A 16318-nucleotide genomic window follows, 5' to 3' on the forward strand; every position below is an offset into this window, starting at 1 on the left:
GTTTGGGGCTTGAAGCGGTGGCTCTTGGCTACCTTCATGCTTGTCTTTTGTGCTATAAGAGGCGAGCCCTCGACAGATGCAGCTTACATCCTCCGTGTCTCCTTCCCACACATGCAAAATGGGGCTTCTGTAAACCCGAGCCAGAGTTTAATAAACGGCTCTGTTTGGCTCAAACATCCAGTGGAGCCCAGAAGATGGGTAGGAGGGAAAATAAATGGCCTTCACACGCTCCAGATGTTTGAAATGTTAAATATAATAAAGGGAATACTTTGCGTGTGTGGGATGGTTTGACGCTTCACTTTTAGGTTTGATTTCTATTAAAATAGAGCAAATTGGAATCTCACATGTTAGAAAACATTACTATACTATACATATATACATATATGTATAGTATATATGTATACATATATGTATAATATATACATATTGATCTGCTGTCCGTTGACATACAATTTAGAGGAAAAACACTGGATGCATTAGAATTAACATCTAGGTTTTGTTGCATTAACACTCCTGCGGTGGATTAAAAGTTCCAGCTCTCTCTATGCTCATAGGCGACTCTGTGCGTCTGCAGAATCTTCTGGATCCGGTTGTGGATCTGTTCCCCATAGGATGGACCAGCCTGAAGTCTGAGGAAGACAAAAAACACAAAACAAAAACAAACATTTAATCAATCTTTCATTGGGCGAGATGTACGGTATGCATATGCCTAGTGAGACAAATTAACCTGGCGGTCATGTATGTGGGACTGGAGAAGAAGACCAGAGTGCTGAGGGAGAGAACCATGCATGCACAGAGACTTGGATTGGATCAGGCCTGATTCAACCCAACTGAGACAGTGAGGCCATCAGTGTTTTAAATGTCGTTCTGGGTTCTTTAAAATCCTCCTAGATGGGCAGAGAGGTACAGCTGTCACAGGTTCAAGTCCCACCTGTTGACCTACGCCTCTCTCACAACCCACTTTCCTATCTAATCACTGTTAAATAAAGTGGCAAAAAAAAAAAAAATTCTTTAAAAACATTTAAAAAAAAGAACCTTCCTAGATGCTCTGGACACTCATTATTGACCGCTCGTATTTTCTCCATTTCTGGGTACCGACTCACTTTGTCATCCAAAGAGAAAGTGAGCTTGAATTCCCGAAGCTGTAGAAATGGGTTTGTGAGCCTTTCCAGACTGAGATGTCAATCACTGTTTTTCTCATCTGATCTTGACATTTTTTTTAGATCAGAACACAATGTTTTGAATCAGGGCTTTTCTTTTTGTTTTTTAAGTCATTGAAAACGCCCTTTTGTTTTTTATTTCTTTTTTCTTAGGTTATCTTCATCTGACAGCAACATTTGTTTGGTTATATGAAACACTCGGGCGTGATAAAATAGTCTAACCAAAAACAAAAAATCAAGAAAGCTAAAAGGGTTAAATTTTCTTTTTCCGTTTTGAATAGAATTTCAAAAGATATATTAAAATTTACTGAGATTCTTTAAAAATTATATAGATATTATGATATATATTTTGGTAATGTAAGCTGTGTCCACTAGTCTGTGCTCCAACCAAAGATAAGACATGAGCGAAGATGTTGAGATCACAACCTGACACTTCAGTTCTTTACTAGCAATTAAACAATCTCTAAGCAACCATTATGATTTTTTATAGTGAAATAACTCAGTTTCTTTGTTATTTGAACAAAGTAACTAATATTAATGACCAACAGTGTTGTATTTAAAGCAATAATTTATCTTTACCATTGCTTTATTAATAAATATTTTCTACAGTAAGTCAAGACACAAAAGATTGCACTGATAAAAATAAATCCTTCTGTATTGCCTCTCATTCACGTCCATTTGTTGGTACTGGAGGGGTGATAAGTGACAGATTGACTCGGGTCTCGTCCTCGCTGGTAGTGTTTGAACAGGAGCTTTTCATCTGTAATCAGATAAACTCGGTACCTGCATCAAAAAGTCATCAAGGACAAATCATCCCGAGACATGAATAGACTGAGACTCAGAGGCTTAGGGGGCAGAAAGCTGCCACTGGCATCTGTCATTTTCTTTATAGATCATAGATTGGTGGGGAAGACGTGCCCCCTTCACTGTCAGAGGGAATCTACAAAGGCCAAGTCTAATCTCCCACCCAGCGAATCCTGCCGCGTTTTCCAGATGAGAGAAAAGTATCCTTCATTTCCTGCAATTTACTTTGCAGTTTAAGATTGTCTATTGATTTTAATGTTTACTTATGGACTGAGCAAAGCGGAGCAAACAAAACGGGACGCCGGTCGCATCGGCGCGCTCGGCTCACATCTCCTGTGATTGATGACAAGGTCTCTCTGAACGTATTAAAGTGTGCATCGGGTCAAATGCATCAGTCTCAAGCAGAAACACAAATCAATACCATTTCCTCTTTGTTTTCCCTTCTTGCTGCCTCCTTCTTCAGTAATGACCAAACATGACAAGACATCAGCTTCTGTGATTTAAAAGGTGGAGGAGAATTCAACCCTCCCGTCGAGTGTGATCAAAATTAAACATTAGATATGTATGTACACACGCACGCACACGCACACACACAGCCACAGATTTGCCCGGCAGCCGCGTATCCAGGCACCTCCTGGGATTTCCATATATTTGCTGTACATGGTAATTGGGAACTCATACAGGTGCCTGTTTTGCTTTCGAGATCTTTTGGGCAAACACAAACGATGTGCACAGATGGAGCTCGACAAATTCAGGGTAAACATGAGGAAAAAATGAGGATTGTTGTCGCTTCAGCTTCAGTGTGACAATGAGGACGGTCTGCAGCAAACAGCTTCGGCGTTTAAGGAAAATATTTTCTTCATAACTAACACGTAGAATTAAAAGTTAGATATAAATATTTTCTTCCATCTTAGACTTTTTTCAATTTATTGTAGATTAAGCTTAAATCTCCCAGCATTTTCCGAACTCCCTAAGAATGTTTTGGTTATTAGCAATGCAGACTAATCTCTGCCTCCTAGACAGCTGCTTTTGGTCACTGAAATTATTTTAAGAGTGAACCAAAGACAGTTTCATCTTGAGACACTTTCCAGGTTTAAAAAGTTGTAATAAAATGTCAAAACCCTGTGAGGGGAAGGGATTTACCGGTTTCTGAGGGAGCAGCTGCTGACATTCAGAAGCCTCCCTGATTCTGACACCGCCAGGCCGGACCAAGCTGAGACGGACCGGGTTCGCCGCAGCTCGGTCCAGCCTGGGCCTTTGATCTCGGGTTCATGTCGGGAACGTGTCTCCGGAGACGCCTGGAGCCTCGCTGAAGCCGATTCTATCTAGAAAAAGTAAGAAAATAAAAAAAATAAAAAAAATTGCTACTCAAGTTGTGGGGCGTGTTCACCTTGAAACTTTTAAATGTAAGCAGTTTTATGCACAGTGTATTTTATACATGTTTTAGCTTTAGTCCTAATGTGCTCTTTAATGCAAAGAACATATCTGTATTCCCAGGTTGTCACTGTTGATAAAAGTGCATATATTGTTTGCGACTGGGCCTCTAAAATCTATTCACACAAGGATAAAAATACAATTTATTATATTAAGATTTAATGCAGTAGAACATAAATTCTGTTCATAACTGAGGTGTCAGGAATAGGGCTGTAGCGACACACTAATCTAATAAAAATACGATACACAATATTCTGCTCACAGTACGATTTATGTCACAATATTCAGAAAACGATACGATTCAATACATTTTAGGGGGACAGAGTGAATATGGTTACATTGTGTCACTGTTCCATATACTTGGATTGAATTAATTGAACTGATGATGTAATACTGTTGTAATAAATGCTGTGTTATTTTTTTTCTTATACATTTGCTTTATTTAAATGCTAATTCTGTTGCTTTTTGTATTTGGTTATGCAAGAAATTAATCTTTTTTTTGTCTTACTCACTTAGATAAGGTAACTTATCTATTTCATTATTTAATTAATTGTAACTGGTTGCTTCATTACATTTTTAATGTACAAGTGCAACTGGGTAAAAAATGTCATCTGTGATAACTGTCATTTAATTCATGTGGGTTTGACATAAAACTCAAAGTAGGATTTAATTTATTGATACTCCCGGATGAAAAATTGATACCTTCTGGTGAAAAAAATATCTATACTTATTGTGGAATTGATAAAAATTACACATCCCTAGTCAGGAAGTAGGAGAACCTGCTTTTTAAAAATGCCTTAAAAGTATGCGTCCAGCCCAATTTAATCTGATTTCGCTACAAAAATCCTTTAGACATAAACTAATACAAAAAAAAAAGAATAGTGTTTCATCTGTGTCTCAACCATGATGGGACACATTCATTCATTCATTCTTTAAACTTTGACATGGCGTCCCAATTTCAAAGATAATAATCAGACTTACTTGCTCTGTCCTCTGTCTGTAGCTTCCATGGAGAGAAGCATCTACAGAAAGACAAAGAAAAACTTGGAATGCAGCATGACGATATAAAAGGACCCAATCACATCCATGTATTGTATAACTAACAGTAAACAATAAAATGAGAATTAATTTTCAACAGAATATTATTATTAAAAGGTAGAACATAAACGGATGCTATGATCTAAAGTGCTGAGTCTGAGAAAAACAGCAGCCTGCTGGGAAGCCACAACCCTGTTTGCCTGATGAGAAATCACTAGTTAGTTTTTAATCCAAGATATTTTGAGCTGCATGTTGCTTTAAAGCCTATAACGTAAATCAGAGTATCAATATAAGAAGATTAACACCTATCATAAATAACTTTGGAGTTATAATGAGGGTGTCTAAATCGGGGGAATAACTTAAAATGTCTAAAGTCAGAAAGTACACAATCTGAAAATATTCAGTTTATTTTTCTATCAGACGCCTGTAAACAAACGTAAAAATTTGTTATGAACTAAACGTTGCGAAGTAATAAATGTGTAATAGTTTGCATACAGAAGTTTTTGCAGTAATATGAGGCCTACCTGTGTGATCGGGTGAGAAACTGGCGGTGCGTCGCTGCATGCTGCGGTTCTGTGTTCCCATCCCAGTGGGCTCACTGTGCCGAGGGACCTGGAACATCACAGGATAAGAGGATAATTTATGTTTAATATGAAACACTTCAACATGTTTTCTTAAATCTGTCTCAAAAAAACTCTGAGTGGCAAAAAAAAAAAAAAAGCAAATGACTTCCTCCTGCTGCACTGTGGAAGCACAAAAGACAAATGAAGTAGATTAATCAAATTTCCACATTGTTTTGAATCAAGCAAAAAAAAATTTAACCTCCTTTCCACTTTTTTGAAGCAAACTGCATTCTGCGCTAACACTTTGACTTTCCTCGGCACACAGGAAGCATTTGGAGCTCTGAGAGCCGCACTGATTATTCTCTTCTCACAAAGCTAAACTACTTCATGAGGTGTTCATTTGTTAATTGCGGCCTGACACTCAATTAATGGGGTTAATTATAGGAAGAGGATCACCCCCCAGGAAATGCAGAGGCAGAAAAGCATGCTCCTGCCGCAGATAAAACAACAGTAATCATCAAGTGAGCTTCATTAATGAGTCTCACCAAAAACACAAACCGGCATCTAATAATCTGATCTGCTGACAGTGTGCAAGATGCCTCCGACAGTCATATAGAAACTCATCCTTTTGTGAAGAGTATTTTCTTGATACATGTGACTTTAATCAAATTGTTGTCTTTAAAAAAAAATCTGAATGTTAGCTTTTAAATCATGTCCAGTTCCCTCAGTGTGGACAAATAGTCAAAATCCATTAAAAGCTAAGGTAAAAAGATTAACATAGCCTTATTACTACATCCTTAACTTAATCTGCTTGCATGATTAAGTGAAATTTGGGGAAGCTCCCACTGAGGTGTGACCTGCAGCAACTCACGCTCTTATTAATCTTCTAAACCGTGTGCTTAGAACACGTCTACTGCTGGATTATTAAACACGGAGAACTGTGATTAAGTTATTAGCTGTCTTTAATTCTAAGATTTTTAAAAACCAAGTTACATGTAGGAATGAAAGGTACTGAACTGGTTCCCGTAAGATCTTGACTTCACAAGCTTGATGCTGCTTTTATGGGCCGGGCTTATGGAGGCTTTACTGCATGTTGTTTCTGTTTTAATTATGGTTTTAGGAAAACTTAACTCTTCATATTTTATGTTCATCTTCATACAAATAGTTTTGCTGTATGTGATCAAGAAAAGGGAGGCGATCCCAGACTATCCTTGAGAGACTTTTCATCTTGTAATTCCAGACTCAAAGAAAATGGAGGTAGGACAGACAAAAGAGGTAAAAAGGGAAAGATGTAGTGGCATGTAGAATTAAAAGTACAAAAGAAAGAAAGAAAAACAAGGTAAGAAAAAAAAGAAAGAGACAAAAAAAAATGAGGAGGGAAAGAAATATGGTTGCAAAAAAGAGAAAAAGTAAAGCAACCGGGAAGGACAACGGTGGATTGAAGGAGGGTAAAGGCCAATATTTGTTCCCTCTCCCAGGAATCTAAGAACAGGAAGAGATCATTCTGTTCTTTCAGCTTGTTCTTGACACTTCAGCTGGAAAAAACTTGTATTTTTTACTCTTGTTTGGTGTTTGACAACTATAATCTACAAAAGGTGCAGAGGGTGGAACCTGTCAGGACTTAATATGCATCTTTGCTTGGGAGAAATAGGAAATGCTTTGATTATAACAAGCTTTGTTCTTGTCCTTACCACCTCAGGTAAAGAAAAACTGTTTTTTAGTCCTATTTTTTACTTTTATGGCCGTGTTTGCTCTGTGTTATTTTTCTTTCTTTATTATCCATTTTGTACTTTAATTGGGTTTTTATACATGTAATTTTGAGTCGTAGTTGTCAAAGTGCTGCTGCCAGTCTTGACCAGGTCTCTCTTGAAAAATAGATGTTTTATCTTAATGATAGTCACCTAGTTAAATAAAGGCTGCATACAGGCATAGAAGCAGAAGAGAAAGAAGGATATGATAACACAAAGAAGGGAAGCGAATGAGGTCAGAAAGGATAAAAAGAGGAGATTTAGGACACAATGATGGAAAGACAGAGAGAAGGGAGGTAGAATGCATTGGTAGAGCGACAGCAAAAAGGAGGGAAATACGAGATAGAAGTAGGCAAAGATAAGAGCACAATAAAGAAAACAAGAAAGGAGATAATGAATGGAGGAAAAAGGACACAAGCAGAAAAGGAAGGGAGAAAAGAAAATTGGAAGATCTGAAGGAGCATAATAAGGGTGGAAGGAGGAACAAAAATTATACAAGGAATGAAAAAAAGACACAAGGCAGAGAGAAGGGACAGAGGAAACAATACAAGGAAAAAAAGAAAAATAAAACATGAAGATAATGGGATCTAGAGTAGCAGGTACATTTCCCCTACCTGAAAAAACACCTAAATACAGTTCTATTAAACGTATAGTTCATATATCGTTAAACTTTAAAATCCGAAGAGTTTTTCTGAAATCCCACAAAATATTTGAACAATCATACATTGATGAAACTTAAATCTAAAATTAGAGCATAGAAAATGATTCATCAAACAACCCAGTTTGACAGATGAACTCGTCTACAGACACGGTCACTAAATTTCCATCTGGATCCTGGAAAACAATACATTTGGTGCGTTTGTTTTGTGAATATGATTCATTAATTATTTCATTCATTAACTCACACATTATGTTTTTATTATTGTTAGGATTATTAGATTAGCAATACATTTTTAATTTATTTACTTACTAGAGACAGCCAGTGTTGTTAGTTTTACTTATTACATAGAAAAACGTTTTGGGCTTTTCTTATTCTGCAAACCAGAGTAATAATAGAAAATGCCAGTTTAAAATTTTAAGCGCTGCAGACAGAAAAGCCATCTTAAGAAAATGGGCCTAATATAAACTATAGACACAGAAGATTGGGATGAAATTGTTCACAACAATTTATTTTGCTGTGGGAACAAAATAAAATCCACTTCTTACTGAGAAAATTTGAGGAAATCCTGAAGAGGCGGAAATTATATATTAAGACAAAACTGCCTGTTTTTGCTCAAGTACTCCAATTTTTATATTTTCTTAGCACACACTGGTCTGTTCAATTGTTTTGGTTCTACATGCACAGATCAACTGAGCAGAATCACGCTGTGATTTTAACTGCCTGTTTGGTAAACACCGCATCCACGTGATTTAAAAGAAATCGGGACAAAAAAAGGAAGAAGAAAGCACACAAAACAAACACAAACCAAAAAGGGCGGCTGCTTCTCCGTTGACTTGCGAAAGAGGTGAGGCCCCATGCAGAGGTGGCTCATCCGCTGCCTGCTCTCCTCGGTCAGCTCACACATCCTGCGGTGCGTGTAAGGAGACAGAGTTCGCGTCGTGGAGGAAACTGTAGGCCGTCGGTATCCAGCGTCCTCAGAAGCTCCCTGTTTCCTGTCCTTCTTGTTTGTTTGAGGTCTAGAGTCTGACGGGGAAGCAAAGGGGGAACGTCTAGACGTTGATGTCAGAGGACAGTTGGTGAGCACGGCCTCGACGCTCAGCTTTTTCTCACCGTCTTGGGCCACAACGCAGCCTGGCCCAACATCATATGCTTTCCTTTGTGGTGAAAACTTCCCTGTTGATCTTTGCGTAGACGGGGTTGCACACGGCCTCAAAGGAGAAACACGACAGGTCTGTTTTTGGCAACAGAGAGAGCGAGAGAGAGAAGGCTGTTAACTTTCTTTTAACATGCTGACACACTTGTCTAAATGTTAATGTAACGCACAACATCTGAGCAAGTTCAAAGTTCTCTGAAGGCCATAATTTATTCCTTTTTATGACAACATCCCCCACTTTAACCATTAAGGCCGTTGCTCTCAGTCTTGACAGACTTGCTCTCGCTGGACAAAACCATTAAACCATTAGCTAAATGATTCCACTTAAGTGTTATAAGAAAACAGCTCTGGCGGTCCACACTGCCATGGAGACAACCTCTGCAGAATTACTCCAATAACTCTAATGGCCACTAACATCATTCTCTAAAGCAATATCTCACTTCCTGCAGGTAATGCCAACCAGGGATAAATAAGTTAAGATAAAATGTTAATTGCATTTGATGGCCATCTCTTAGACTAATATGATAAAGAGACATTGGCTGGCTGTAAAACAAAGATAATCTAAATGCTAATTAGAAAAATCACAGCACATTGGAACTATTTTTAAGAGAAACCAAACGATGAATAAATCATCATCAAAGCTGCCATTTGACAATAATCTGATATAATAGAATTAGGACATATGCCCCAGTCCCTGAGTCCCCCACATCTGTGACTCCTATCTGTTTTTCCGTTGCTGGACAGACACCGAAAGCGAGTTATTTTTCCAGTCCCCAGCTCCGAACAGAAGGCTTGACTAATGTGATTAGCTGTGATTTTCACCACAGGTTTTTAGAGGATAAAGACATCATTCGACAGAGCTTGGCATGTTGATAAATAACAGGAAGGTTAACATCTACAGCTATCCTCGTAGCTCCGTGAAGCTGCTTCTGTCTCAGTGTTAATCCTTATATCATGTTTAAATCCCCACAATCACAGAGCAAACATGGAAGTGCGAAGCGGTGATCATTTTAAAATGACAACTTCTGGGAGAAAAGACAAAACTGAGCAGAACTGTGCCTGATTGAAAGGAGCTCATATTTAAAGAGGACAAATGGGCGTTGGTTGTTATGCATAACCAGGGGGGAAAGGAAGTTGTGTATTGCATATTAAAAGTTCCTATACAAAGTAAAATATAAATGTAAAGCTGTTCAGTAATAATTTAGGTTTTAAGGGGGAGAATGACTGTCATTTTGATGAAAACAATTATACAACAAATCTGACTAGTCTTGTTAATCTTACAAGAACCGTGACCATATCTAAAATGACTTTTTATAAATCAATTCAAATTCCAAAACTAAGGTCAATTTCCAGGCAGAAGGGACGATATTCCACACTAACAGCTTTGGGGTCATAGTTCAAGTATTATTTAGGCTTTTGGGATGCTGGTCAGCGCCCCCTTGTGGTAAAACAATACTTGTGCCACTGTTACGCATAAGAACTGTCTGAAAGTGAGAACTAAACTCCTTCCAGCTGCACAGGATCCCAACCTGTGGGTCGAAGCATAAATAAATCAAGCTAATTTTTGATGCATTAGGTGAAATCATGTCTATGAATTGCAGCTTTTTGCAGCCCCCGTTTTTATAGTGTGTGCATTGATATCAAGGATATAAGATGTATAATGTTCTGCTGCACAAGAACAGACTGGTTTATTATCTCATTTTTCTTCTTCGTCTACTTAAAGATCTTCATATCATCTTGGACTGAAAGTTTAAAGCTCACTGGATAGTTTAATAGTTTAACCCAAAGAGGTTAAAACTGACCTGAATTGATCAAAAAATAGGTCAAGTGGCCCTGGTGTTGGAGTCATAGCAAGCATTTGACATTTGTGAAAATTCATCAGTAAAAAAACAGAATCTCTGCAAAGTATAGTAATAAATATTTTTATTGTCATCTCAAATTTCTTCCTCACTGCAAATATTTATGCTTCATGTCATTGTAATGCAAGGCAGATACATTTTCCCTAAACCAAATAATGTACTCAAAGGCCTATTGCTTTTACATTTCAATGTAACATTATGCTGTTGCAATAAAAGATACATTTATTTCAAGTTAATTTCATGGAGGAAAGTAGATACAGAAAATGCCTGAAAAGGACATACATGTCAGTGATAAATTTGCTATTCCACTAAAGTCTGCTTAGTGGATTGTGATTTTATTGAGCGATGATTTTATTATTTAATACTCAAATTACAAATGTGCACATCATGGTGGTTGAAACCTCTTTTGGGGGATTCCTTTTAAATAACATTTTGGGAAAAAATCACCTACTTTATTCATGTATAGTCAGCAATAATTTAGCCCAAAAATTTGATTCACATACACCTTGATTATAGCAAATTAGCAGTAATTCAGCTATCGTAGAGAAGGGGGCGGGGGAAAAGACTATAAACCATTCAAACAAAAGAATCACATCAAAAGATGGCACTGATATTTTGAAGTTAAAATGTTGGTAACGATTGTGTTCATACTGATGCGTACTGAGGTTTTGTGGGAGACGCCTTCCTCTTGAAGCTGTGTTAGTAAACAACACGGCTTGTCAGCAGGGGAGACATGTAGTCAGGAAAATGCCTATGCTGAGAAGCCATTAGGAGAGAAAATGGAGAAATCCTACTGTCTGACAGCCACAGCGGTGCTCTGATCCAGGCATCCCCCTGAGGGGCCGCTACACAACACTGTGACAATCTGCTTCGCTGTCACTGACATCCCATTCAAACTAATAGTTTAGCTTAGGTGACTGCACCTGGGAGATGCATGGTAGTCTGTTTGGCACAACATGCCAACCACTGTGTGAAAGATCATATGCTGCAAAGAGATTTTGACAAATTTACATTCATGCTGATTTTCACTCTTCTTGGGTCCCTTTGAATGAGATCAACTGTGCTCAAACAGATTATGACTGATGTAAAACAAACTGTACAACAGATTATCATTAATATTAGTTACTTCATCAATTACTGTCCTGATGGATAGATTCTCTACTGGGTTTAGACAAATTTGCTTGCTAATCAAGCACCAAAAGTACAGACTGTTTGAAGAGGAACCAAGTTCTGTGAGCATAATGGAGTTATAATTTCTGTAAAATGTTTTCAAGAGAAAAAAGTTTTAAGTGTTCTTAAATTAAAATTAAAATAGTAGAAGAGTACATGACTCCCTAAATCAACACAGACAAGAAATCTCAAAATAGGCCTCAACTTTGATTCTGTGAATTTTAGATGTACATAAATGACATATACCTGCAAATTAGTCTTGTGCAATTTTTAAATAATCTGAGAAAAAACATTTTAGCTGTAAACCATAGCCAAAATGAACTGATTAACAAGTTATACTCTTACTGTTGAATTTTTGAAGTTTACTTTATTGAGGAACACCAGAAAAATGAAGGAGAGGGATAAAAATCAGAACTGAAAAAAATATGATAAAGGATAACATGATTATCTGGACATGAAGACTTCCAAAATGAAAATGGAAAGTGATATTGTGTGGAAACTTAGGAACATGAGCGAGTCGCCTCCGTATCAGCACCACTGATCTGCCTCCCCATAATTACATTCACGAAGAGGGAACAAACACCCTCGAAACGCTGCTCATATGGACAGTCGTCATAGCAACAACAGAGGCTGGGTATGTTTAGTGAAAACAGACAAATGTGATGGCGAGCGACACCACTCATTATGGTCTTCTATAGATGAATCTTTAGCGCTCAGGACATGTGGGATCATATATTTATGCCAAGAGCAAACACACACACACAAAGACGTATCAAACAGAAACACTTACAGGTGAAGGAACCCAGCTGTCTCTCCAATCACTCTCCTCTATGACTGACGTTGTCGCAAACTCCACTTTCAGGGAGATTCCCTGGCAAGAGACGAACAACAGAGAAAACAACACCTTTAAGAGCGAGAGGAAGACAAAAGGACACATAAAAGCTCTGCAAGGGACACCAATTTACGAGCACAAATCTTCACTCTGTTCCCGAGTCAAGGAAAACAACAAACGGCAGAAACACAGAAAGGCTCCAGTGATGTTTAAATAATATGCCACTTTTTGGAGAGACATCTAAATTGCTACGTAGGCCTCAAACACAAACACATAAAAGCACTGGTGAGGGGAACAGTGTTTAAAGACATCTAAATATGCCAGCTGCTGCCTTGGAGGACAAGGGGAATGATGGGAAAACAAACAGCAGTCAGGGAAAGATGAAGGGATGAAAGCAGGAGGTGCAAGGAAGGGAAAAACATGAAATGAATGCACGTTTTTAACTGTGTTTTGATAGAATTAACTGCTTTTCAAGAAAACCTTATCTTTTCTAAATGAAACACTTTATCAAAGACAAAGTGCTGCTTTTGATTTCAACTGCCTGTTCCAATCACAGCTGTACAGATGTCAGAGCCACTGAGAAAAGAAGTACGGTAACAAATATTCTTTCACATATAAATGTCTTGGTCCTGAAGGTTGTAGATGTCATGGGGATTTAAATAAGGTGCAAATCTAATGAATTTTTCCTTTCTTGACTCTTGCAAAGGTGTGCAGTTTAAATCTACTGTCTTTGTAAACAGAAGACGAGTAAAAGCAAAATCTTGCAGCCATGTATTAGATTTGCAAAAACACATTTGTTCTTTTTTCATGTGACCCTATTCTAAGTATTTTTTATTGCAAATGAGAAGCAACAGGAAAAAAAAAAGAGCAAATTTTCAACTTTCAACTTCCTTGCCATCTTGAGTATTGCCATTTTTCCAGAGTATTTAGTCTCTCCTTATCCAATTTTAAAGAATGTTAGTGATGAATTTATGGCTGATATTTTGACAGCAGTCAACATTTAAGATGCAGAAAAAAACCACAAAGAGGGACGGGAAGTCAAAGAAGACGGCTGTAAACTAATACATGGAAGGTGAGGTTTTCTTGGACAGATGTTTTTCTTTTTTTACAATAGTATTACTCAGAAAGATTTCAAGAAATAATTTTAAAGACGTTTATATGAAGATGGAGCTCTTACTCAATTCAGCTAATCACAAGAAAGAAGAAATAAAGTTAACTGATAATGAAAGATATTGCTCCCAATACTACCCATAGTATAACATGTTTTATAGAAACACAGAAATAAACTGCATTCAGTCTGACCTATACAAACCTAATCCCGTAAAAACATTACACAAATAAAAAAACATAACCAACTCACAGGAAACAAGGAGGTTCTTTTCAACATTATCTCTCTTTTTGCAGATCCTTCACTGGAAACCAGGCTGGGACCCGGATACAGGAAATCTCTGCTGCATTCTTCCGCTGTGGCAAGAATATCCCCCTCTACAAGCAATGCACGGCATCCGAAACACATACAGTTACATTAAATTCACATTAAAAGGTCCTTTTTCACAGTGCAATGACTTGATAGAGTCGAGGTAACGTGCCCATATGGCATCATCAAAAAGCATACCTGGAGGGACCAACTGAATCAGCTCAAAAACTGTGGTGTCAGCTGAGGAGGAGGAAAGCATAAACAGTCTGTAATGACTGCTATCTCAGCTAATAGCAAAGAACAAAATCTAGGACTAGGAGATGAGCAAGCATGTCCCAGATGGCCGTTTACCTTCGAGGAGGTCAGCTACATCAGCAGGGTCAAAAATGCCAGAGAAAGTCTGGTAAAATAGAGAGAGAGCAAACAAAACAAATCGATAATCATAACAAGATTAGGCTGACAGGCCAGAATTTATCTCTGCCACTCTCCTCAGTGCAAACAGGCTAACTTATCATAAAATGTCATTTCAGTCAAACTGAAAGGATGCTGGTGAGAATATCAAGAATGTATTCGAAAAACTTTAGCCTCACACCTGCAAACTACAATGTACATAATGGGAATTTTAAGTGACTGACAAAAAACAAAGCAGTGCATCATTTTGGAGGGGAAAGAAAGAATATCCATGGTACAACATGTTTTACATAAACCCAGGGTGCATTTGTTGAGTCATCATACTCTATGCCACACTTTTCAGATTTTTATTTGAAAAAAGAAAAAACAAAGCAAAAGATAAACTTGGAAAAAGTTTCTGCTTCATAATTATGAACTACTTTGTCTTGGTCACATGACATTACAATAATGTACTTTGAAGTTTATGGTGATGTGCAAAATTGTGAAAAGTTTGAGAGGTATGAATAAAAAGGTGAGAAAGGTTTCAGAGAGAAAAAACTAATGTTTAAATGAGGGATGGACAGTTGTTCATAATGACCCAATGCAGATTCAAGTCAATACACGACTAAGTTCTCCAGCAGTTATAACATAAGCCACTCCTTCTAATAAAAACAGCTGTAGACAGACAGAAACAGAGTGTAGCAAACAGTTTGCTGTTTTATTCTCACCTTGACAAAAACCATTCTGTGATTGAACTCTAGCGGGAAAACAGGAGGCAAACATGGCGTCTTCCTGTACTGGCCCATAATACGCACACTGATGTAGATGCCATACTTTTTTTTAAGGAGGACTCCTGGACATGTAACCTGCAAACAAACAGTATATCATGTCATTAATCCCACAGATTAGTTCAATATAGCAACAATTCATAAATTTGCAGTCACAGTTTTACATTTAGATTACATCTGGCATTATTAGAAATACATTTAATAATATCACAAATTGCTCGTGTTTTTGATTTAACTTTCAAAATACTTTTTTTAAATTTGCAACTTAAGTAGACATCTATTGGTAGGTGGCAGATATCTGATCCAAATTGGCATAAGTCAAAGACAAATATGTCCACAAAGGAAAGACATATTTGGCATTCTAAAGTAAATAATCTCCTGTAAATCCAGTCAATAATTTTTATTTGCTTTATAAATGTAGGTTTCCTACACATTCATTAGGGCACTTGAAATCAAAAGTTGTAAGAGTGTATGTAATAGTATAAACAAAACAATTCAATGCAGTTACCACAAATATTTTTGACTGTGGCCAGATTGTAAAACGGATCCTGTAAAACATTTGGCTGTAAGGAGGATGGAGGAATGAATAGGTGGAAGAATAAATGGAACAAATGTTCAGACCAATACTGTAAAAACCAGTTAAAATGGATAGTTGGACTTAAACATTTAAAATAAACCACGCAACAACTGAAACATCAAGTTGTTCCAGTTTGTTTCGTGTTTTTGATTCAACTTTCAAAATACCTTTTTTAAATTTGCAACTTAAGTAGACATCGATTTAACTTTTTGAAAAGTTAAATCAAAAACATCATTGTTTCAATGATGAAACAACAAGCATCATTGTGGAAACATTTAACTGTTAAAGAAATTCACAGAAATCTTACACACACAACTTTCACGAAGTTTCAGTTCTAGGTTTTTATAAACTCTTCGATGTCATGTCTTAAAATATTTGTACGTAACACTGTTGAATTTTGTAAAACACGAAAAGCACTGTGTGACTAAGATAAATATAAAAGCATATCTTCTGCTTAGCTCCATCAACATTGTTGAGAAAACAGGGTGTAAACTTGCTAGCTAGCTTACGTTCCCAAACCTCTAGCAACAAGTCCGCTTTGTGACGACGCATAAAGGACACACTTACTCTCTCAATGTCCAGATACACTGTACATCGGAGGGAATTGTTGTGTTTTTTGTGAGAGTTGACCATCTTCTCCGTTGCTACCATTCATCTGCCCCCTCCGAAGTTCGTTGTCATAACAGCAACAGCCACGGGAGCGGATGTGGGGTCACGTGACCAC

At 37.4% G+C, this 16318-nt stretch overlaps 1 protein-coding gene across 3 annotated transcripts; it reads right to left on the reverse strand.

Moving 5' to 3' along the window:
• Positions 1 to 430: 430 nt before the first annotated feature.
• Positions 431 to 16318, reverse strand: spata6 (spermatogenesis associated 6). Of its 3 annotated transcripts, XM_044129321.1 has the most exons (12): positions 16162 to 16310; positions 14958 to 15095; positions 14191 to 14239; positions 14038 to 14079; positions 13783 to 13907; positions 12381 to 12461; positions 8519 to 8639; positions 8214 to 8431; positions 4961 to 5048; positions 4380 to 4420; positions 3108 to 3289; positions 431 to 629 (listed from the first exon to the last, which is right to left on the reverse strand). In XM_044129321.1, exons 1-12 carry the CDS (start codon positions 16243 to 16245, stop codon positions 524 to 526), a joined length of 1275 nt encoding a protein of 424 aa, XP_043985256.1. In that variant the 5' UTR covers positions 16246 to 16310; the 3' UTR covers positions 431 to 523. The 3 variants fall into 3 exon arrangements, with proteins under 3 accessions (XP_043985256.1, XP_043985255.1, XP_043985258.1); XM_044129320.1 differs by having other exon boundaries at positions 8214 to 8639; positions 16162 to 16316; XM_044129323.1 differs by lacking the exon at positions 3108 to 3289 and having other exon boundaries at positions 8214 to 8639; positions 16162 to 16318.

The sequence above is a fragment of the Gambusia affinis genome, linkage group LG10, assembly GCF_019740435.1.
Source record: "Gambusia affinis linkage group LG10, SWU_Gaff_1.0, whole genome shotgun sequence".
Taxonomy (NCBI): Eukaryota; Metazoa; Chordata; class Actinopteri; order Cyprinodontiformes; family Poeciliidae; genus Gambusia; species Gambusia affinis.

Bases quoted from the DNA above. Each gene is read 5' to 3' on its own strand.
- spata6 (XM_044129320.1), bottom strand. From the start codon at position 16,245: ATGGTAGCAACGGAGAAGATGGTCAACTCTCACAAAAAACACAACAAT. The intron at 14,240-14,957 runs GTGAGAATAAAA...CTATTTTACCAG, and splicing joins ACAGAATGGTTTTTGTCAAG to ACTTTCTCTGGCATTTTTGA. The intron at 14,080-14,190 runs GTAAACGGCCAT...CCTCCTCCTCAG, and splicing joins TGTAGCTGACCTCCTCGAAG to CTGACACCACAGTTTTTGAG.